The 22,780-nt window shown below is 44.6% G+C and overlaps 1 protein-coding gene across 1 annotated transcript in view; it reads right to left on the bottom strand.

Moving 5' to 3' along the window:
* WDR38 (WD repeat domain 38) overlaps nt 1-22,780 on the bottom strand; it is a 149,294-nt gene that overhangs the window by 32,720 nt on the left and 93,794 nt on the right. The window contains exons 2-3 of the mRNA XM_085613765.1: nt 5,791-5,911; nt 431-547 (exon numbers count right to left, since the gene is read on the bottom strand). Of these exons, the coding sequence (XP_085469891.1) occupies nt 431-547; nt 5,791-5,911 (238 nt within the window). The remainder of the gene's footprint in view (nt 1-430; nt 548-5,790; nt 5,912-22,780) is intronic.

Below are 22,780 nucleotides of genomic sequence, written 5' to 3'. Positions count from 1 at the left end.
GTTGACCTGCTTCGACATGAAGAGGGAGGAGTCGAGGATGAATCCTAGGTTGCGTGCGTGGTCCGTGGTTGACGGTGCTGTTCCCAGTGTGGTCGGCCACCAGGAGTCGTCCCATGCAGAGGGGGTGGGGCCGAGGATGAGGACCTCCTTCTTGTCCGAGTTCAGTTTCAGACGGCTGCTCCTCATCCATGTGCCTCATCCTGTGCCAATAGTTGGAAGCATTCGTTCAGAGTCTGTGCTGTACAGTAAGATTGAAGCACCACCATGTTCATTATAATGAACAGGCTTCTGTGTGGACCCTTCAGGAGAAGGGTGCCCTCCCACAGAACGCACTCAATCATGTCCTCCAAGATGTGCTGGTGACGCGGACTACCATGTATGGAAGTGAATCTTGATAGACAGGTCCACAAGACTTCCCTTTTATACCCACCCATCAGTGTGTGTAGACACTCTGCCGTGGCTGTTCTCCAGACCTTCACGGAGCAGTCATAGGAGGCGCTGGCGAACATGGTGCAGTCAGGAGAAAAGCAGCAAGCTTTCACTGGCCCTGTAGGGAGGGAGGCAGAAGGTAATGTGTAGTTAGGTATATTTTACATCAATCTCAAAGCAGCCGACAAAACACTTTGAAGCAGGATGGAAACATGGCATAGCTACCTTTCAGAAGCATCAGCACTGCACAGATGTACCATATAACTGATCCCAACAGCGCCCAGCAGCAAGAAAGACACACTCCTCCAAACAGAAGACTTCAAACACCACAGCTCCATACATCTAACACAGATCTGATCTGTCAAATAGTTGGCAGTCTAAACACTCACAAAAGCATGCAACATCCAGGATACAGAACTACATCCATCCACTACCCCATCAGTAAGGACAATATCATCCCAGGGAACATTCAAAACAGAGATGGAAACCCTTCTAGCGCAACGTCAACACTAACCTGAAGGCTGTGACTACCTGGTCACCTCGATGTTACAAAGTTAATCTTCTACTGTTAGTTCAGTGAACTCAGTACATATGTTACTCACTCGTCATTAGGCCATGACACAACCCAAATAAAGGCCGAAACGTTCCTCATATATTGACTAGTTATAAACGTGCTTGGCTGCTAACATTATTTGTGTTATTCTTATATGTATCTCTTCAAAGTTCTCAGTTACCCTGTCTATTCAATTATGCTCTATAAAAACCCTCAAATAAATAATTATATTTTGCCCTTTATCAAAAAACACATTAAACACACAGCCACACATGTACCATGCAAACAGAAGGAGATGATGAACGGAGCACTGAAACTTTTCAGACACTCACCTCCAGTCACAGAACTGGGTTGAATCCATCATCGTTCTTCAGATCACTCCACCACCCCACCTCAGACCCAGCCATATGCAAATCAGTCTGACCCTGTGCCTCACGGGAACAGTCCAGCCCGAACTGCCAAGCCAGGTCTTCCCTGAACCAGAAACAAGCATCCGGGACTGGTTTCGGGGTAACACCCTTCTTCAGCCAGGCTAGCTTGAATCCAGTGGCAAAGTGAGCAAGGGACCCACGTCTGGGCATACGCTGCCAACTTAGGGCGAAGAAAGCAAACAGGTGGATATGATGGATGGAGTGCTGAAACGTTTCAGATACTCACCACCAGTCACGGATCTGGGTTGAATCCATCATTGTTCTTTAGCTCACTTCACCACCACAGTTCAGACCCAGCCATATGCAAATCAGTCTTGACCCTGTGCCTCATGGGAACAGTCCAACCCGAACTGCCAAGACAGGTCTTCCATGGACTGAAAACAAGCATCCTGGACCAGAAACTGGTACTAGGGGGGGAAGACCTGGCCTAGCAGTTCGGGCTGGACTGTTCCAATAAGGATTTGCATGTGGCTGGGTCTAAACTGGAATGGCATGGGGAGCAAAATAATGATGGATTTTGGTCCAGATATCTGTACTGGGGTGAATGTTTGACATTGTTCAACATTCTGTCCATCAATTGTTGTTTTGGCATTTGTCACTCCGAGTGGGACGGGTATGTCCAGACATGGGTCCCATGCTCTACATGCCGCTTGAGTCAAGCTAGCCTGGCTGATGAGATGTGAAACCCCGAAACTGGTTCTAGGATGCTTGTTTCCAGTCCCGGGAGTACTTGGCATGGCAGATCGGGCTGGACTGTTCCCATAGGGAGCAGGGTGTAAGGCTGGGACTAAACTGGAATGGCATGGGGAGCAAAAAACTATGGATTTAGGCCCAGATCTCTGTAGTGGGGTAAATGTTTGACATTGTTCAACAGTCTGTCCATCAATTGTTCTTTTTACACATGTACCGTCGCACCATACTGGGCACAACACGGCTCTAGAGCCACAAAGTTTGCTACGCATTGCCACATCATTAGTGGGTCGGTACCCTGTCACAAACCAACATTTAGAAGCCATAGAGCACAGGTTTGATGGAAAATACCACACACACAGGCGCACAACACTGAATCGAATCAGTCTAATTGGCATCTGAACAAAACAGCCTCTTTTGGATGAGCAAGAGTCATGCGTCCCAGCGGGACCAAATAAACGTTAAAGTCAATCGACACACACACACACACACCACCTCACAACACCCCACCTATCAGTGCTCTGTGTAGATTCCTGACTGCATCAAGGACACCCTACTCAGACAATTTCCAATCTGAACCTTCACTAAAAACCACTGGAGAGACGGAACTTCTCTAACTAAGCGAAAGGACAACAGACTCTGGTCAGCATGAAGCGCATCCTTCCACCACCACTTTAGAGCTGGTGCACCTCCACACACCTGCTATGCACGAATAGTCTCAGAATGGCTGCCATGGTGGCATGTGGAGGGTAGCGGCACTTTACACAGAGCTGATGGGTCTTCAGTGGGACAGTGCCAGCACTTCTCTGAAGATGTCCCACCCTTCTAATGGGGCAGCAGCGGTGATCCATTGCAGGATGGCCGCAGTTTCATAGGGTTTGCACCCACGCTTCTCGCAGGAATCCCACGACCTATGGATAGCTGGAGACATTCTCAGCGGGATACTGATAGTCATTTGTTAACTGATTCATCCTCGATTTTAACACTTTGAATGAAATATTGCACACCTGTAAATATTACCTGTCACAACTGAAAGTATGAGTGCTGGGGATATGCATCGTAGGCAGCTTACTTCTTAAATGTAATAGATTCTTTTATACTTGAGTTACCTCCAGTGAAAGATCAGACTACAGAAACTCTGGGATCCTGCCCTAATTTCACTCCCAATCCAAATGCTTTAATGAAATCAGCCTAAAATAACACACCTCATTCTTTGGAATAAAGTGCCCAATCGAGATCTCTTTGGCCGAGGGGCAGCACTGTCTATTTGCATTTCTTCAGTAATAAGAATGCACATAATTTAAATATCATCGATAACATGGCAGGTGGTGAAGCTGTGCTCAGCCCTTCTAGGTTTTTGGACAGCACTTGTATGGTTACACCAATGAGCTCAACAGGCCCTCTGGAGGTTCTCCCCTTTTTTGTGACCCCACTGACTACAGAGCTGGGCTCTGATGTCAGTGGGGGCATCTAAAGACATCCCCTTTTACTGAGAGTGGCTGCAGTCCTCGCTCCACAGGCTGTGTTGACTGACAGTGGTGGCAGCACATTTCGTAGTGAGCAGTAGAAGCCTTTTTATCTGTACCCCGGTAAGTTTCTTGGTGTAGAGTTCTCTTCGGTTCTCAATAACTGGGGTCTTGTGCCTTCATCATGTTTGAAATGTGCCTGCTTTGAAGGTCGAGTGTATGGGGTTTAATCTGTGGGGACTGGACTGGTGAGTCCTACAGTCCATTTGACACCATGTGTGTGCTGAACAAGATGGTGGTCTTCATTGTGCATGACTAGTGTCCTCATGGAGATGTCAACCCTCATGCACACATCTCCTGTTCTCCTCCCTGAAATCAGGTGTTCTTGAGAGTGGAAGCAATGGCCAATCCATTCTCCTTTGAAGTGTGCAGGTTTCCACGTCCATGGTGACTCTTCTCCTTCCTGAGTGTGACCAACGTCCTCTTCTGAAATGTGTCTACAAAGAGAGCCATTCCACACCCTCCTGAGCTAGCCTGGCTACAGGAGAGTCAACAGAGCAGGAAGCACTGAGGATGATGGAAGGGGCCCATGGACATTCCAAACATGCAGCTGACTAGGATTGGCCATCAGTACTGGCTGTCTTAACCAGTACCTTCATCATCATTTCTACTCATCACCGAAGAGGTCATGTGCACCAGTACCAGGATAAAAGAAAACTGAAGAGCTGGGAGTGGAAACTTTGCTCACGTTATCATTTTCCCTCCATAGTCGACCTAAGACCAGGATACTTGCGAAGTCGTGAAATACACAAACGGTGATGGGAGGCTGCTTGCAATAAATCTAACCACTGGTAATAGCTCGGGTTAGCACTCCAACCCATCGTTCGTTTGCTCAGTATGCCACATCAGTTTGGACCCAACCATATGCAAATCAGAAACTACACTATAATCTCGACAAGCAGCCAAGGGATTCGAGGCCGCCCAGCCCAATTAGCCACACAAGTAAACATAAAAACTTTTTATATAATGTTGCCCACCTCAATAGAATGCCGTCGGCGTTCCAGGTCCATTGTCAACGTCGAAAAGGAAGGCGAGCTGTACACGGCCCACACTACTTTGAACATATCTCGGACTCGAGGGAGTTCATGATGCCCGAATAAGTGATTAATCAGCCTTCATTGCTGGATTTTATCCTTAAACACGTAGTTCCTCACTACGCATAGTTCAACCAAGATCCATGCGGCGGACGTGACTCACACAAGTGCATAAGGAAGGTTTTACACCTCAACATTCGCCTTTTTTTGATGACGCTGTACTCCATTCTAAAATCTACTGTGACATACGTGTCTTACCCTGATGAAGCCCTGTGTAGGGTGAAATGCGTTGCCTGCACATGTGTTGAATTAAGAATATTAAAGAAGAATACAGACACAATATTGAAGACTCAAGAACCTCTTTCTTATCTATGTTCAATTACTATTGTTGCCTCTCTGTTTTTGTTATTATATGCAAATCAGTCTTGACACTGCTCCAATGGGAACAGTCCAGCCAAACTGCCAAGTGACGTCCTCCCTGAACTGGAACACAAACAACCCAGGACCGGTTTCACCCTAGTTATGGGCTTATCAGCTGGGTACAGCTTGGTTACGGTGACACAGTGAGCACGGGACCCGCATCATGGCATATCCATGCCACCTGGGGCAGTACATGAAACACATTAAAGGTGATTGGAGGCTGTTTGCAATAAGTCTAGCAATCGCTCGGGGTAGTACCTGTAGCATCTTCCCCAGCCCGGAAGCATGCAAATGAACATGCCACACACAGATCTCTGTAACAGATGTTTTTATTCCTCCACATACCATCACACACTGCACGCATTGCGTCCAAACTTTTATGAACCCACCTTAACACCTCCTAGAAGATTACGTAATTCCTGTTTGGATGCAGCCCAGAACCACAAGGGTCCTAGTGCGTATAATGTCAAGACACTACAGCACCTAGGACTTGTTTTGCCCAAGTTATGCCCAGACGTGGGTCGCATGCTAACTCTGTCACTGGAACCAAGCTGTATCCGACTAATGAGCCCATAACTAGGGCGAAACCGGTCTTGGATTCCAATCCCTGGTCAGAAAACACCGACATACTCATAATCGGGGCCTCTGTGAGGCAGAATTCCAGCTGGCCAACTACATGCAAAGGTAATTGTAGACATGGCTGTTACCTGTATGACCTTTGACTTTACATAGAAGTTTCCCACTTTTGGCATTCCAGATGTAGAGGCGGCTGTCATCGGAGCAGGTGAGAAGAATCTGGCAGTCTGGCGAAAACGTGCATGAACTGACCTAGCGGGGTGGCAGAAAAGACATTATATTTATTTATAAAACTGTGGTAACCAAGTATGCACATGCGTAATAAGGAGCTGTTGTTTTGGGAGGTTAAAGCCCGCCCTTTGCTTCTTTTTGGTTTGGATGAATACGGCTGTAGCTCTCTGATAATAATATCCTTTTGTTGATATCACACAATACCTTTTAGCTGCATTTTATTCTGTTTGTGGAATATGTTCTTTCTTGGTGTGTGGTCTGGGTGGTCACCAGCGACAAGTGCACTGTGCAACATGCAGGATTTAAAGAGGAAAGCAATGAATGAAAAGAGAGCAGACAGTAACTATGGGGCCAGTGTGTCTCTGGAGGGGTGCAGTTTTGCATCAGGGTACAAAGTACATTCTAAGGCTCTCAGCAGGTATCTGTCTCGAACTGTGATGGGGATGCTGTCTGTTTTTATAGCGTCAGATTTGTTTTCCAAGCCCATATCTGAAGAAAAGCTGGACAGAAGGCACTTGAATATATAGCGATGCTGGGGTAGATAGATATACAAGGCAGAAGCTGCCAACCCAGCCCCAAGGTTCTGCCATTTCATTGCCTTCTGCAATAGCTGTGTTTGCTCGTTCACAAAAAGAATGTATTTTTGAAAACTTAAAAGTGCTATTTGAACTAATATTAATAAGAGATATACTCTGATTACTTCCATCCCATTATTAATTTAGTTTTCTGTAAATAACTCAAGCAGTGGCAATGCTAGCTCCTAGAACAAGCATTGGCAAAACCAATAGGTTTCACATGCAAGAGCTATTTGCTTTGCCAATGTGTTTTAACCATGTTGTACACCAGCGTGGTTGCTGTTCAGCAAGGCTAAAAGTTAGTGGCGTGTAGGAGAGGGTCGTGGACTGGAATGTCGTAGAGTGAAGTGGCGAAGAGTGGTAGAGAGTGGCGAAGACTGCCGTAGAGAGTGGCGAAGACTGCCGTAGAGTGGCGAAGATTGGAGTTAAGTGGAGGGGAGTGGAGTGTTGTGGAGGGGTGTGGAGTGGAATAAAGTGTTGTAGAGTAGTGTCTTAGAGTTGCCTATAGTAGGTTGTTGTAGAGTGGCATAGAGTCTAGAGTGGAATGGTGTACAGTGGAGTAGAGTGACCTAGAGTGAAGTAGCATTGAGGGGAGTAGAGGGTCGCAGAGTGTAGTGTAGTAGAATGTAGTGGAGTAGAGTGTCATAGAGTGGAGCGGCGTAGAGTGGAGTAAAGTTGAGTAGAGTAGAGTGTCATAGAGTTGAGGGGCTTAGACTGGAGGGTCAGTAGAGTGGAGTTGTGTATTGTGGAGTGGCATAGCGTGGAGTTAAGTGTCATACAGTGGAGTTGCGTAGCACGGAGTAAAGTGGCATGGAGTGTCATAGAGTAGAGTGTTGTGGAGTGATGTAGATAGTAGTACAGTGGCCTAGAGTGAAGTGGCTTAGAGTGGTGTGGAGTGGCGTGTTGTAGAGTGGAGAGCCGTGTGGTAGAGTGGAAGAGTGGAGTGGAAGTTCGTAGAGTGGAGTGTCATAGAGTGGAGTGGTGTGGAGTGGCTTAGAGTGCAGATGAAATGACCATTATTTTTTCACATACAGTTTTACTGATAAAACTATACAGCGCACAAACGAAAATGTGTGAAAATAGCATCACCTATTGAACCGATCTGTTTTGATTATATTAAAATATTTGTTTTCACCACACTTCCAAATTATTAAACAACTTTGCTTTATTTATGCATTTCTAATTTTTATATATTCTGTAATATTTGCACAGTTTATTTACAGACATTTAAATTTTGTTGTGAGTTAGAAAAAACATTTTATAAGTAAACACCAAGGGGAGATTTACATAAAGTCACGCAACACAGCGCAGCCCCCAATGAGGCTGCGCTGCACGACAGGGAGGGAGCAGGAGAGCACCATATCTTCAAAGATATGGCTCTCTCCTCCCCTTCCCCTTGCGCCGGCGCCAATTACAGCTGTCGTGCGCCATGTACACAACTTTAGCGCTGCAGCGCTTGGGTGTGTGCATGAGTTGAGCATAGGTTTTGTACAGGAAGGGTCCTCTTCCTGTACAAAATACTATGCTCGACACAAGGGAAAGCTTTCCCCCTTTGTATGCGTGCGATACAGTGCAGCACCCGTGCAAAGTCTGAAAAGGGAGGAGAAATTAAAGCATTTCTCCTTCCTTGCGCCTAGTTGAAAAGGGCGCAGTTTTCTCACGCTAAACACAATCTACTGTTTTTAGTAAATTGGGTTTAGCGGGAGAAACCATGGGTGGTTGCATGTGAACGCCCATGCACCACTCTTGGTACGCCCCCATGGCGCAAACTAACGCGAAGCAGCGCAATACGCTGCTTCGCATTACTTTGACGGTATTTCCAGCCCTAAACAAGTTTAGGGCTGGAAAGTAAATTACAAAAAAAAGATTTTGCGTCTTATATGCGTCACTTTTGTGACGTAAACACGGCGCAAAAGCTTAGTAAATCTCCCCCAAGTTCCCTCGAAAGACATAGCCTCACATTGACCGCTGTCTTTGAATGCACAGCAAATCTGACAAGAACAAAATGAGAAGCCCTGTTAACAGAAAGAGAGGTCTCGTTGAACAATACAAGAAACGATGGTGGACAAGCTTGTCTCCACGGGAGAGACGAAGGCAAGCTGGACAGCCTAAAACAAATAAAGCCAGCAAATAGAAATCCAGAAAATATCAGTTATAAAGCGCAAAGCTAATGGTAAGCAATGGGTGGAATGCATTCCCAGGGAAGCTTTCAGAATGCCCACAAGAAGTCTTTTAGAAACCTGCCCTTTCAGTACGATGAAAGATGAGGTAGAAAGGTATTTTGCAGCAGGTGGGCTGCTTTCCGCAGTCCGCCTACAGACCCATGCATTTTTAGACTCATGTCCAGAAGAAAGATAGTCTTCTCACTGTAGTCATAGTCCAAAGTACAGCAAGCGTTCATTCTAAACAGCATGCTGCTGAATGTGCAATTCATAGAAAAACCTGCAAAGCTTTCACCCCCCCCCCCCCCTTATCTAGCGTGGCCTACTGTAAGGTATGTCCTGTGGGAGTTCTAGCCGTGCAGAAGGCATCGCAGCTCAGTTGCTGGCATAGGCACATGCATCCCCCTTGCGAAGGGCACAGGAACAACCAGCGCCTCACGCGAAACATTTGAAAAACCTGAGATGAGTGGGTAAAATTCTTGCAGTGAGATACAATCTCACCACACAGGCGTGCTTGCAACCTCTTTAAAGGGGACTCTGCCTGTACGAGACAGAAGAAAAATAGTCAAGTGCTTGGGAATGGGAAGTGAATACAAGCTCATCGTGGGATGCCTGACTCAAGAATGAGGTTCATTGCCTCCATCTTGTTTGTAAAAATGGACCCACCTTGGAGACCCTATGAAAGAGGTGTTAAAATATTTTTAATGCTCTAAAGTCATCGCTTCTCTCCTTTCTCATGTTGTGGTTACCGTACCACCTAGTGGTGGCACTGATGCCTACTTGTACATACATGCATGCTCGTATCATGCACACGCTCAGCCAGGGGCTGTAGGGATGACACTGTTCTCCATGCAGGCTGTAATGCAGCCTACATGGAGGACAGGGAAAGTGTGCATGAATGTTTGGCCGGCCACAGAGGGCCGACCAAACAGTCATTGCGCACTTAGGAGTGGGCAAACCACTTCTTCCCTGCCCTGCTTACAGAGCACTGCAGCCCCACCCACCCACCCGCATAGCAGCACGAAGAATAAAATGATAATAACGCAAAGTTATTATCATTTTATGTTTCGTGCTTTGCAGTGCTCAAAAGCAGTGAGGCGATGCTCCTGCGCCATAGCGGAGGAGCCGCCACTGCTCAGAATTAGGACATGCAATTCTGAAGTAAGCGTCAGGGTGTGGGGCTTGCGTGAGATTCATGAATCATATTTGGAATTTGTGAATCGAAGAAAAAAGATGAAAGGCCTCACCAAAGGCAACCCTGGCACTTGGGCTGCAGTCCTACCCTGCAATCATTCCCACGGTCCAAGGCCCACAGCCATGCTGAGCGGGGACTGGTTGCCCACGCCAGGCGATGCGCAGGAATGCATTGCAGGGCTGGTCCTCCTGCGGTGGCATAGGAGCAGCGTGGGTTGCAAAATAACAAGATAATAAAAAATTACAATGACACTCTGTGAAAAAACTATTAAAAACTAAGTCAATGGCCTGGCTCAAATGCATATAACCATAGAAATCCACCACTCATTGTTTCTAACGCACAACACGTGCTACAACTTGCACTGCCTGCCAGGCACAAAACACTTGTCTGCCAATGGCACGAAAACAACAACAAAAGCGCAGACTCCAGGTTATGAATGTGTTGTGTGCATTAGGACCATAACTGGAGAATTTCCGTGGCTTTATGTGTTTGAGCCAGAATCAAAGCTCAATTTTAACTGTGTTTTTTCGGGGAATGTGTGCATGTTGAGAGAGAAGACAGAAACAGAGGTAAAGGAAGAGGGGTAGCGATAAAGGAGTAAGGTAGTGTCAGAGGTGAGGTAACGGGAACAAAGATAGAAAGAGAGGGTTGGTGGAAGATGAGGTAGCAAGTGAATGGGGAGGATAAATGTGAGCTGGGATGGTAAGCGGTAGTGAAAGGGAAAAAGAGAGTTTGTGTATAAAGAAAGAGGTGAGGTTGTGTGATGTGAGTTACAGAAATGAGGATGCGGGAGTAGTGAATGGGGAGAGCGAGGTAGTGGGAAAGAGAAAGATAGAGATGTGAGGTAAACAGAGAAATTAGGTTGAGGGATTGATGAAGTAGATAGGAGAGAGATACAGGGAGGTGAGATGGAAGTAGGGCAGTGTGGTGCAGAGAGAGGCGTGAGGTAGAGACAGAGGTGAGGAAGAGAAAAGGGGTAGAAGGTAGAGATGTAAATATAGGCACACAGGAGCTTATTTACAAGCCCAGTGCGCCACCGGTGCTTCACTTATTTACAAGGCCACGTAAAGCCACCCTGCATGGCTTGTCATGACTTTGTAAATATGGGCCCCTTTTTCTCATTTCTTTGCATGAAAGAGGCGTTCCATGGGTGTTGCTGTGGGTGTTCCTGTGTAACATCCATGGAATCTGATGCATTCCCAGATTTACAAGGCTTCGTAAACTTGGAAATGTGTCAGATTCCTTCATCCCCTTGGGAGGCGTAAGGGAGGCGCAACGAGGAGAAATACCTTTATTTCTCCTTGTTTTTCTTTTTCTATGTGTGCTGCATTCGGCAGCACACATAGAAAGAGGAAAACACCTCTCATTATTGTTTTTGTGCAGGAAGGCAAGTACAGGTGTCACCCCAACAATGCTGACACCTCTGCATCGTTTTGCAAGAATGCCGGCGTTGGTGCACGGCAGCCCATTGTGAGCTGCCGCAGGAGAAATGGACAGAAACGCGCTGTATCTTTTAGATACGGCGCACTCTTGCCCTTTTCTTTTGACGCACTGCAGCGCAGCAGGAAGGCTTGCTGCGCTGTCGTGGGTCAAAATATTGTAAATGAGGCCAACAGAGTGGAAATCGCTTGTTAAGGTCATGAGAGGATGGTTTAGAGGTGGGCAAAAAAAGGTATTTTTTGCGAGAGAAAGAGCAGGGGCATGCACACACTCTGGGGGGGGTGCACTTTAAGAAATAGAGGAAGAAGACTTCATGATCCTCTCAGATATATTTTTTCAAGGGCGAATTAAAACGTTTGAGAAATGCAAAATAGTCTTCAAGGTAAAATAAACCGACAGGTTGCAATACCTGCACCCCAGTCACCTGGAACCTGCACCCGGCAGCTTCGAGAGAATTGCCTCTCTTTGAAAAATTGGTAACAACTCACCTGGGATCAAGAGGGTGGATTTCAGGTATTTATAGGCACGTGTGTGACAATGCAGGTATTACTTGATAGGGAATAACAACAAATTATTGTTTTCCCTTACCTATGCTGCAACTGTTTATGCACAAATTGAAGAGTGTCGCTAATCTTGAGCTTTTATCAAAATATGATTAGTCATTAACATTTTATCTTCATAACAATACGCCGACTAAACACATCAAGCATAGTTTGGCAACAATAGTGAGAACCCAAAGTCAAACTATATCTTCTCCACATATCAAACAACATTGCACAATTAAGTTGAAATCTGTTCTTCCACATCAATTCTTTACTCATCAAAATCCAATAAATTGTGTAAACAGTAATCTCACCTATGTTTATCGATGCAGTGTTTTAGTGGCACAATATGTTATCCTCCACCTTCTTCAGGACTAATTTATGATCAGACTCATACATATACAAAAGCTTTAATTAGCTTATCCCAGGGGAAATATATTGGGGGTTACCACCTAGGGCTATTAGACTAGTGGGAGACATCTCTGCAGAGAGAATTTCCAGAAGAGGAGAGGGACAGGCCAGTGAGAGAAATTCTCCACAATTTTAGGGACATTCCACTTAGAGACACATTTAGCAGTGGCATTTGTCCCAGGAGATGGGGGAATGTATGGATCCCCATCGCCAATCAACTGGGGCCACTGATGCCCAAGTCAACTTCTCCCGGGTACTTGATGCCTATGAGGGGTACGAGGGAGCAATGGACCAGGTTTCTGAACACCTCCAGAACTTTGACTTCCCAAGACAAAAGACTCAAGCGCTTCAATGAGCAAATGGACGAGGTCATAGGGGTGCTGAGGGAGATCAGTTCCACCCTCTGCTAGGCATTTGCACACACCTGTGCGACGTCTCCACATCTGCCCAAGCCACAGGGAGGGACTGGTGAAGAATCCTCCATATCCCAGGAGCCAGCAGTTGTGCCCCCCCTGCCCCTCCCAAATGTGGGTTGGGCTGTCCAAAGAAAGATAAGGGAGGGTCAAATGGCAATGCACAACCCCCAGGCAGTAAAAAAAGGTGCACCTGATATCCTTCTTTGTGCACTTCCCGTTCACTTTGTTGACTATTCATTCATACCAACTGTTCCACATCAGATGGAAGTACACTGTTGGATTTTAATAACTGTGGCTATGACTTTTTAGATTTCAACCAACAACACTTTTAACTTCTCTATTTTCATTTTTTTAACAACACTTTCAACTTCTCTATTTTCATTTTTTTTTATCACTGATTCATATTCTGTGTCTTCACTTATCCACCATGTTTTATAAACAAAAACACTTTGCACATCAATACCAGCTCATGTTGTGCCTTTGATATCTCTCTCAAATTGTTGTGAGTATCACCTAAGCACTCTGATGAAAGAGTAATCAACCTAGGTCAACAAGTACATGTAAATTGTAACTTAAGTGCCACAAAGTCAATCAATCGTGGCACCACAAGATAGTCATACAGATTCAGTGTATCATACAAACCTTTGTCATATTCACAGATAGACATTTGTATGAACAATCATCACAAAATGACATCCCACTCAACAATCTATGCCACCAAATTAGTTTGTCATGTTAAAAAAACTTGACAAAAAATGTGAAGGAGCTATATCAGACAACGCAAACTTCAATGTGAAACACACATTTTATTTTCTGTGAACACCTGGTAGAAGATCACAAGCACCTCAAATGCCATAAACAATCAGTGGACAAAAGAAGAGCACACACAACTGTACTACTGGCCAGTGCAAACTGGTCCCATTACAACAAGTTGTACTGCATCTTAAGATAGGTAACAAGCATATGTCAGTGGTGTGGCATTTGCAATGTGACATACAAGGTGGAAACACATCTACAGCTACATCAAGTTTTCCAACATTGATCGTCTAGGTGATATGAATGGGAACTACCATGGTCTATCCCCACAACCACATTGTTTTTTGAGCACATGGTGGTACATTTATTGTAAAACAAAGTACACACGATGGGATGAAAGTCCATTGGTGTTGTAGCAACTTCTATTCCTACTATTGCAAACAGGTGTCATAACAGTTATGTATCCTTAAAGTCTGTGCCATACATTCCCAGGATCATTCCATGTCCAGGCTGCACTCAGACACAGCATCATATGCCTGGTGATGGCACAACTCAGAAACCCCCCTCAGTTGATGACATGGCAAAGTGAACTGAAACAACAAAATTAAATACGATATGGGCAAATTATGTCTTACAAATAATAACAAACTGAAACTTCAACCAGAACAATGTCACTATTAACACTGGTTAGGCCTAAATGACACAGTGTGCATGTAACTATGACCATAACCCAAACCTGTCCAGCATAAACATTGGCACACTTATCCTACACTCTCATGTGTACATACACATATCATGCAGCTACACAACAACAAGCACCATGGAATTGGAAATACATCTCTGTGAATACTTAGAGTCATGAAGAGAAGTTGTTGATAAGCTTTTGGCGCAAGTCAACTCCTTCCTCCTCACCACTGACTTCATTGCCCAGTCCCGATTCTCAGCCGGTGACACTTGCTGGTCTCCTTCATCTTCAATCAGAGCGAGTTCCTTCTTAATTACCAGGTTGTGCAGCATGCAGCAGGCAACGGTGATCTGGCACACCGTTCCAGGAGAATATTGTAGGGCTCTTCCAGTTTTGTCAAGACAGTGGAATATTGCCTTCAGGAGGTCAAAATTCGGCTCCACTATCTGCCATGTCCTACCATGGGCCTCATTGAAGCGGACTTCTCCTGGAGTGACTGGATTCCACAATGGCGTTAGTAATCATGGCTGGTTGGGGTATCCTGCGTCTCCTAAATGGAAGATAGACATGAGTACAACGTTCAAGCAAAGATTTACTAAATAGACACACTGAATCACTCACAACAAACATCATTAAACACATTACTTACCAAGAAGCCTGGCCCACTCTGGAAGTAGTTGAGTCATCAAACGGGGTATGACACTGTTCCTTAGAATGTGCGAATCATGGGCTGATCTGGGAAATTGGGAACAGATTTGGGAAATACACATATCTGCCAAACACACCACTTGTACGTTGCTTGAGTGGAAGTGCTTCCTGTTTCGATATTCTTGCTGATTAGCCTGTAGTGGAATCAAGGCAAGAATATGTGTCCCATCAATTGCTCCAATAACATGTGGGATTCGCCCAAACCCATAAAATTCACCTTTGATATTGGTCAATTCCCCTGGTTTGGGAAACTTGATGTAGCTGTCCATGTGTCTGGTCTATGCCTGCAGTACATCCCAAAGTACATTGCTTAACATAGGCTGGGTCATTCCGCCAGATGTTGCTACTGTGTACTGGAACAACCCAGTTGCCAAAAATACAGTACTGCCATGACCTTAACTTTGGGCGTCAGTGGTGTAGGATAGTAGCGATGTGGACGCAATGAAGGTGCCAACTGCTTTCACAAATTGTGGCCTTGTTGAGACAGACTTTTTTGATCACGTCCCTCTCTTCCATGGTTTGTAGGTCAGGAAAGGGCCTGTAGACAGGGGGCTGTCTTACTGCTCCTCCGAGATACCTATGTGTGGAGTGTTAACACAGTAGGTGTTAGATCACAATGTACCCAGCAACATGTACTTAGACAAACACCTAAGACCAAATAACCACACATAACAGTCCATGGCAGTGCAAACTAGATTTCACATTACAAAAATATTTTAAACATACCACAGCATACATGACATTTCTGATTATGTCTCAAATGTATATGTACACAGGAAGGAAGGTACACTTGACTCATATCGCTAGTGACACCATTTTTTTATGCCAAATCAAGCAGGACATAGTCCAAATCTCACAAGCCAAGAACACATGACTTAGGTATGTCTAATGACTGAGCGAGTTTGGTCATAAACACAGTAGGATCATGTTATGTGTTGCATCATGTACACCACATATATCTTGAGTTTGACTCAGCACTTCATGCAGACAAAGGTAACATGGTGTACACTGTCATGCTTTCATGTCTACATTGCACATACAATGACATACACAACCCAATGACAATGTACATCTTTCTCAAAGTGCAGATGTGCACTTAAGTATGGTACACAAAGGCCACTTTCAATGTCCCATTAAGTTACAATGTCTGAGTAGGGTGCTTGAATTCGGAGTGTATAGGCCCTCTGGGAAAGTAGGATACTGTACATCAGACACACACCCCCTTTTCCACATGGACATCACACAGATCGCACACTGGGTGACAGTAGCTTCCAACACTGTTATATGGTGTATTTATACCTGTAAATGGACATGGGCCGCATACTGCCTGAGAAAAAGGTAAAAATCAGAAACTGTACTGTGTACTTTCATGTTGGTTTAGCCTGCAAACAAGTGTTTCATGGTCCGCTCAAGGTGACTTCTTTATGTCAATGTGGGCATTTGATTTGTATACTCCTTCAACTCGCAATATGGTGCATCCAGGCATGGTGTAGTACCTACAACAAAATTTTCAAGCTTTTTCCCCCAACTGAACCTTCATTCAAAAGTCACGGTAGGTGGTTCAGAACCGAGGCGGACGCAGCCATAGGCATCAACTTGTTATGGTGACAGTTGCGGCTCGCTGATTGTGTGCGCCTGCAGTGAAGACCGATGCGATAAACTTCCATTGCTAATGTAGCAATCTTACTCATGGACCGTCGGATATTTTGAACCGCGTGGTAGGTGGAGTGTCAGTCAGCAATTGAATCCATTGGATGATTTCGGAAAATGCAACAGGCACAGACCTATCCCTTTGACCGCCCGCACAGAAGACCGCGTATGCAGTCTGGATATAAGTATTGCGTTTTGCAATACAGATCACTTGCCTTCAGAATTTGCACTTCTACGGGCCTCCCCATCCTTCTGCTGTTCACATCCTCTGGGAGCTACAATGTCTCGCTGTACAGGGTCCAGGGTTCCTGCCATCACACCAGAGGAGCTGAAGATGCTGGTGGACACGGTCCTTCCCTTGTACAAGCAGATGTATGGCACACCAGAGGAGCAGGTGAGAACAATTCAGACAGGATACATATTTTAAATGTCAGCTAAACATGCACATATGGCAGATTGTTGCAATGAGACACGCATCTAACTCTGTAGCCAATTGTTTAAAAGTGTGTTTGGAAATGTGATGGACACGTTCACTGTTGTACGTGTCAGTACAGGTCTGGAATTTATATCACTGTTCTCATGTGAATATCTCATCATCAACCACAAACTTCGTATGTTGTATTAGTTAGGCATGTGCACATCAGTTTGACATGATGTTGCCTTGTTTTCTGTCACATTTCAATGTACATTTGCTTGTGAAGTCATAGCTAAACTAACTCTAATGGTGAATGCGAAATGTCGTTTGCATGTGTGGTTAAGTTGTTACTGTATACAGTCCCAACAACTCCATACGCTTGATGCAATATCAGCGTTATGTCAGTCATGTCACCAGCCCTCACTTGGCAAATCACAGTGCTCCAAAATGGTTATGTCAGATGTAGGAAGGTGACCAGATGTATGAGTCATAATGTCCATTCACGGCACGTGTAGATCAGGTTTAACAGCAATGTGTTATTGACACAGTGTAATGATTGGTAAATCACCATAGTAGTTAGGTGTATGTCCAGGGCAAAAATGCTACTGTTCCCTTCTGCAGACGACATAGGTGCGCAGAGGTGAGCAGTTATGAGATTTCATGAAACGTGTTCTCCCATTCATAGTGTAGTGAGAGGTGTTGCATGGTCACTTATGGCATGGTCAGCTTAGAATGTGGTGTCAACCGGAAATGAAAATGTGTCATGAAATAAGTTAAGATTACATGTTTGACAACAGGTACTGTGTTGGGAATTGTAGTCTGCTAACTTGGATATTGTATTTGATAGCTATTCCTGACCTATGTGACAAAGTACATGGATATGTACATCTTGCATGGGTACTGAGTGTCTGATACCATGTCATCCTTACAGGTCAACGCCCATCAGAAGGTTTTCCTGAGGAGAACTATCACACAGAAGGTGCGTTCCCTGAGGGTTACACGTCGGCGCAGTGCCCACTGCTGCAAACGGTAGCAGGACCTGAAAGGCTGGGCGAAGAAGATCGCCGAAGTCCAGCTGGGACTGACACCTCCAGGCAGGAGGGGTGCGCACTGCACCCTGACCCCGCTAATGTGTCGCTTCTTGGCGGTGACCTATCCCGACGTCGATGGGCAGTTAAGAACCAAACAGCAGCAAGGAGGGGGTGATTATGTGCCTTGATGAACTTTGCAGAATGGGTACATGCATGGTATTATACAGCCAGTGTCATAACTTTTAGGTGTTGCGACAATCGAGGCCCATGTAATGTGTATCATGTAGCATATGTAACAATAGTTGTTGCATGGTTAGGTCCCTTGAATCAGGGCCATGTAAGACTAAAAGAAGCTGGGTATTACTAGTAGTGCAATTCCATTGTATAATAGGCACATGACAACTCAGTGTGCAAGAAAGAGCCCCTTTATATATTTCTGTGATGCTCAACATAGTTAATCACAAATACCATTGTTTGCCATGTTCTCTGAGACAACAAAACGTTAAGGGTTATTTGATGCTTGTGAACTTGACTGTGACATGCCATGCAATACAACCAGGTAGCAGGCACCGTGTAATTGCAGGCCTTGGTAAGTGGAGATTGAGCTGTGTTAAACAATTTACAAACAGCACTGGTGCTATCTGTTGTCCAATGTAGCAGCTGGCAATATTCATACTTATGTGTACTGATTTCACGTGTCAGACTGGACCTTACCATAAGTGAGTGACAGAATACATCTTATCTAAATTTAAGCTGATTCCATGTTTTGGACTAGGTGTAGGTGACAACAGATATCTGTGAGTGCCTAACAAAGTAGGTGTTAGGTTGTAGGGGGGGGGGGGTAAGTCCATGAAAGTGGAAGTTACACATTCACTGCAGTATTGATGATTGTAACAAGGGACATTAATCTTTGTGTGCAAATAAACCTATGGTTTAGCACTGTAACTCAAATATCTGGAAATGTGGCTTCACCGACATCTGAGAAGGGCAGATATACTCAGGAGAAGAACACAACAGCATCTAAGCTGGACAATATGTGACTGATGATATTTATCAGGGAGGGATAGGCTGCCTTGTCCTTGTGAGATGTGGACATCAGCAGGATGTACACAATAAGAAATAGTGTTGTCAATTTAAATTCAATTCAAATGAGCTTTATTCGATTTAAAAGAAAATGAATCATAAAAGCACAGTACATCACGTGATATTAAAAAACAGAGCAGCATTACAAAAAGACAATAAAAATAGTGAGTGTAACATAGGTTAAAATACCAGATCCACATGCCAATAGGTTTCTTGCATCTAATTACACTTTTTAAATATAAGGCTATAGGTCTAGTGAACACTTCATGCTCTAAAAATTGTAATTTTAAAAACGCTGGACAACATTATCTGAGGCCTATTTGCCTTAAAATAGGTAAAATCCACCTCTTCCTTGGAACAGAATAAAATGTACAGAATAAAATAACATGCTTTGTTGATTGCGAAGACATATCATCACATGGGCACATACTCATAATACTAGACCAGTCGTTCATGACTGGGAAGCTGATTAACCTGTGAAAGTTCCCCAATCGGAAACGGGTAAACATCATCCTGTTGTAGGCCCCGGTAACATTTTTAAGATACGGCTGTATGCTACAAGTATTTAATAACTTCTGATTCTCCTGTACCGTGGGCTTTAAAATTTCAGTTGAAAATCGATTAGTCTCCAAAAGCATCAAACAGTTAGTTTTGAATGTTTTTCTTGGGATTGTAATTATACTGCCAGGGTTGTCGACATATTCAGGGTGCCCAAGGTCTTTCATGAAATTTTTACCGTATTGTAGCCAAGGGATACTAGACGCCTCCTGTAATTTTCCGCTGTCATTTAAAATATCCTGGTTAAAACTAGTGTTTACTGTAGAACAAATCTTGTGCCACAATAAAACAGGTTGAATTTTTATACGGTCTGATAAATACAGCATCCCTAGTTCAAAATGGCAAACATGGGTGGCTGTGCTACTTGGGACTGCCAGCGAATACCTAAAAAAGGCATTCTCGAGTAGCTGCAAGACCTGGGTGTTGGCATAGCCCCATATGCCAGCCCCGTACATAGCAGTTGAGACACATTTTGTTTTATAAATCTGTAATAATTCGACGACTGGCAGTCTTCCCAGTTTTCTGGCAAAGTTAGCTAGTGCGGCAGTGGTTTCCGAAAATAGTAATTTTCTTGCTTGGAAAGCCTGGGACCAAGTCCCCCTATGGTCGAAAAGAATGCCCATATAAGAACATCTATTGGTGAATTCGACCTTATTATTATCATTAAATATATCTCTCCATTTTGCGCTATCTTTTCTACATTTTTACAAGTTTTAGAAGTGTTCACTCGAAGGCCCAGGTTATGCATAAGTGTTGAAAAGCTGGCTATAACTCTTTGAAGCCCAAGTTGGGACATTAAAATGTCATTGTCCACGTACAATAAGGCTGGTATCGGACGCTTAACAATCTGTGGCAAATCCTGACACTGCCTCTTTAACACTTGGCCTAAGCAATGAATATACAGTGTAAATAAAAAAGGGGCCAAAAGACATCTTTGTCTTACCCCTTTCCGTATTGCAAACTTTGCAGTGCACTCTCCCTTAATTCCGTAATGAACCATAGCTTTAGTGTCGCAATATAGCTGCCTCATGAAGTCAATGAGTGGAATTTCCACACCCAAGTCTTCCAAAATCCTACATAATTTATCATGCATAACACAATGACAAGCAGCACTGAGGTCTACAAAGGCCAAGTATAGCTTGCCCTGATTGGCCCACGTATATTTTCCCAGAATAATATTTAAATGTAATGCCTGCTCAATCGTACCTAAGCCCTGTCGGAAACCATATTTTAGTTCTGTTATAATACCAGCGTCTTCGGCCAGACCTGTAGTCTATTCAATAAAATGCAACCGGGCACCTTAACTAAAGAGTCTAACAGCGATATTGGTCTGTATCATATAGGACTGTGGCGGTCTCCCTTCTTAGAAATTGGGACCAAGATTGAATCTGACCATGATGGAATAAATCCAAAAGAACAACATGCTGCTAGTACTTGAATTATTAGAGGGCCCCAAATAGTGTTGTCAAAAGGTATTAAGTAAAATGTTAGGCATTAGGATTGTGACCACACAATCATTCTACCTGGCTTGGTGATATGGTAAGCCACATGTCCCTAAAGTAATATTAAGTCATTGTCATTGGCAGTGTGATAAGCTGTGTTTACATGGCAACCTGTTAAAATTGTTGCAATCTGCCTACAGTACATTTTTTAATTGCACTGTGCTGACATGACACAATACTTGGAGACATACATTTTGCCTTGTTGTGCCTATATCCCACGTGTAACTTCTTTATGAGTTACAAATGTGACACTTAGAACTGCTTCATCTGCTAATGGACAAATGTGCAACAGTAATGTGATCCGTGTGAACTGGCCTCTTCCATTACTCCTCCATCTTGATGGTGACTTATCAAACTATGTTAACTGAAGCAGGGCACCTGCTGTCCCACAAGCTCTGAAATAGGGAGAGATCACTGTATGTTGTATAATAAGGCTGCAGTGTTCTTCCATATCTTAGTAGAAGGTTTATTCTCCCTTGGATCACATGTGGTATACTATGAGGGCATCAGGAGTGGGAGACAAAACATCAGCTGGTACATAGATGTGGTTAAGATGTTGAGAAGGATAAACATGACATTGCATCAAACTGTGTTCCTGACACCATTATGTGAGAATGCACACATGTCTTTTAGATAGCAGTAATGTGCTATTGACTCTGCAGGACCTAATGCTATGATCCAAGTAGAAATTATTATTGTTAGCCAATGTGGGTAGAGTTGTTATTACACTTATGTACCATGTACATATCAACATCTCAGCTAATTTTGTTTTCTAATCTGTTTTTCCGCAGCAGACCAGGGCAGCAAGGGAGACAGTGCCATTACTGTTAGGGAAGCAGCTGACCACAGTGGTTCTCGTGATGCCAGTGAGCAAGAGGGAACCAGTGGCACAGAGGGGGATGGGAGCGCCACTGAGGAGCTGACCGACGTGGCGGCTGGAACATCTTTGTCCGAGTCCAGTTCCAGTGAGCTCTCCCAGGTGGGGTGGATTCTCCTTGGAACTGTATCCACTCCAACTGAGTCCACCCCCACCCCTATCATTTCCACCCTCACAGCTGCTCCCCAGCCCTCTGTCCGTGGCTGCTCCACTAGGAGGGGAGGAGTCTCCTGTGCACCAGGCACCTCACTCACTGCCTCTGTCTCCCCTGCTGCCCTGAGTGTAGAGGCCAGTGACCTCCTGAAACAGATGTAGGTGGGTCAGACAGCAGTGCTGAATATGCTCCAGGTCCATACCAATCAGCAGACCTAGATGGTATGTTTCCTGGAGGGCATTCACTCTGACATGTCTTCCCTACAGAGATCCATTCAGGCTCCAGCCTCCACACTGATGGCAGAATTATCCCAAATACAGCTTTCGAAACCCCCACTTGCCTCTATCCCATCCACAGTCCCTATTCCCATTCCTGACCAAAGCAACTCAAACCTGACCATGCATCCACAGCAACATCCACATGCACCACAAAAACACACAGACATAAGGCGAAAGACAGACATGCACGCACTCAGCAGACACAAGACACCCTGGGGCATATTCTCAAGGAGCTATCGCCGAGTTATCGGCACTTTATCGCAGCCAAAGTCGCGATAAATGTATCGCCCCATTCACAAACTGGTGCTAACAGCCGATATCACCAGTTTTCTGGTGAGAGCATCCTCAAAAAACATCGCCACAGATGACCCCGGCAACTATCTCTAATGAGATGCAGAGTCGGCGTTCCAGAGGAAAAATCAGCGACAACACCACACCTCAACATTCTCAAC

The sequence above is a fragment of the Triturus cristatus genome, chromosome 1_2, assembly GCF_964204655.1.
Source record: "Triturus cristatus chromosome 1_2, aTriCri1.1, whole genome shotgun sequence".
NCBI classification, from domain to species: Eukaryota; Metazoa; Chordata; class Amphibia; order Caudata; family Salamandridae; genus Triturus; species Triturus cristatus.
This window is presented reverse-complemented; position numbering and strand designations above follow the sequence as displayed.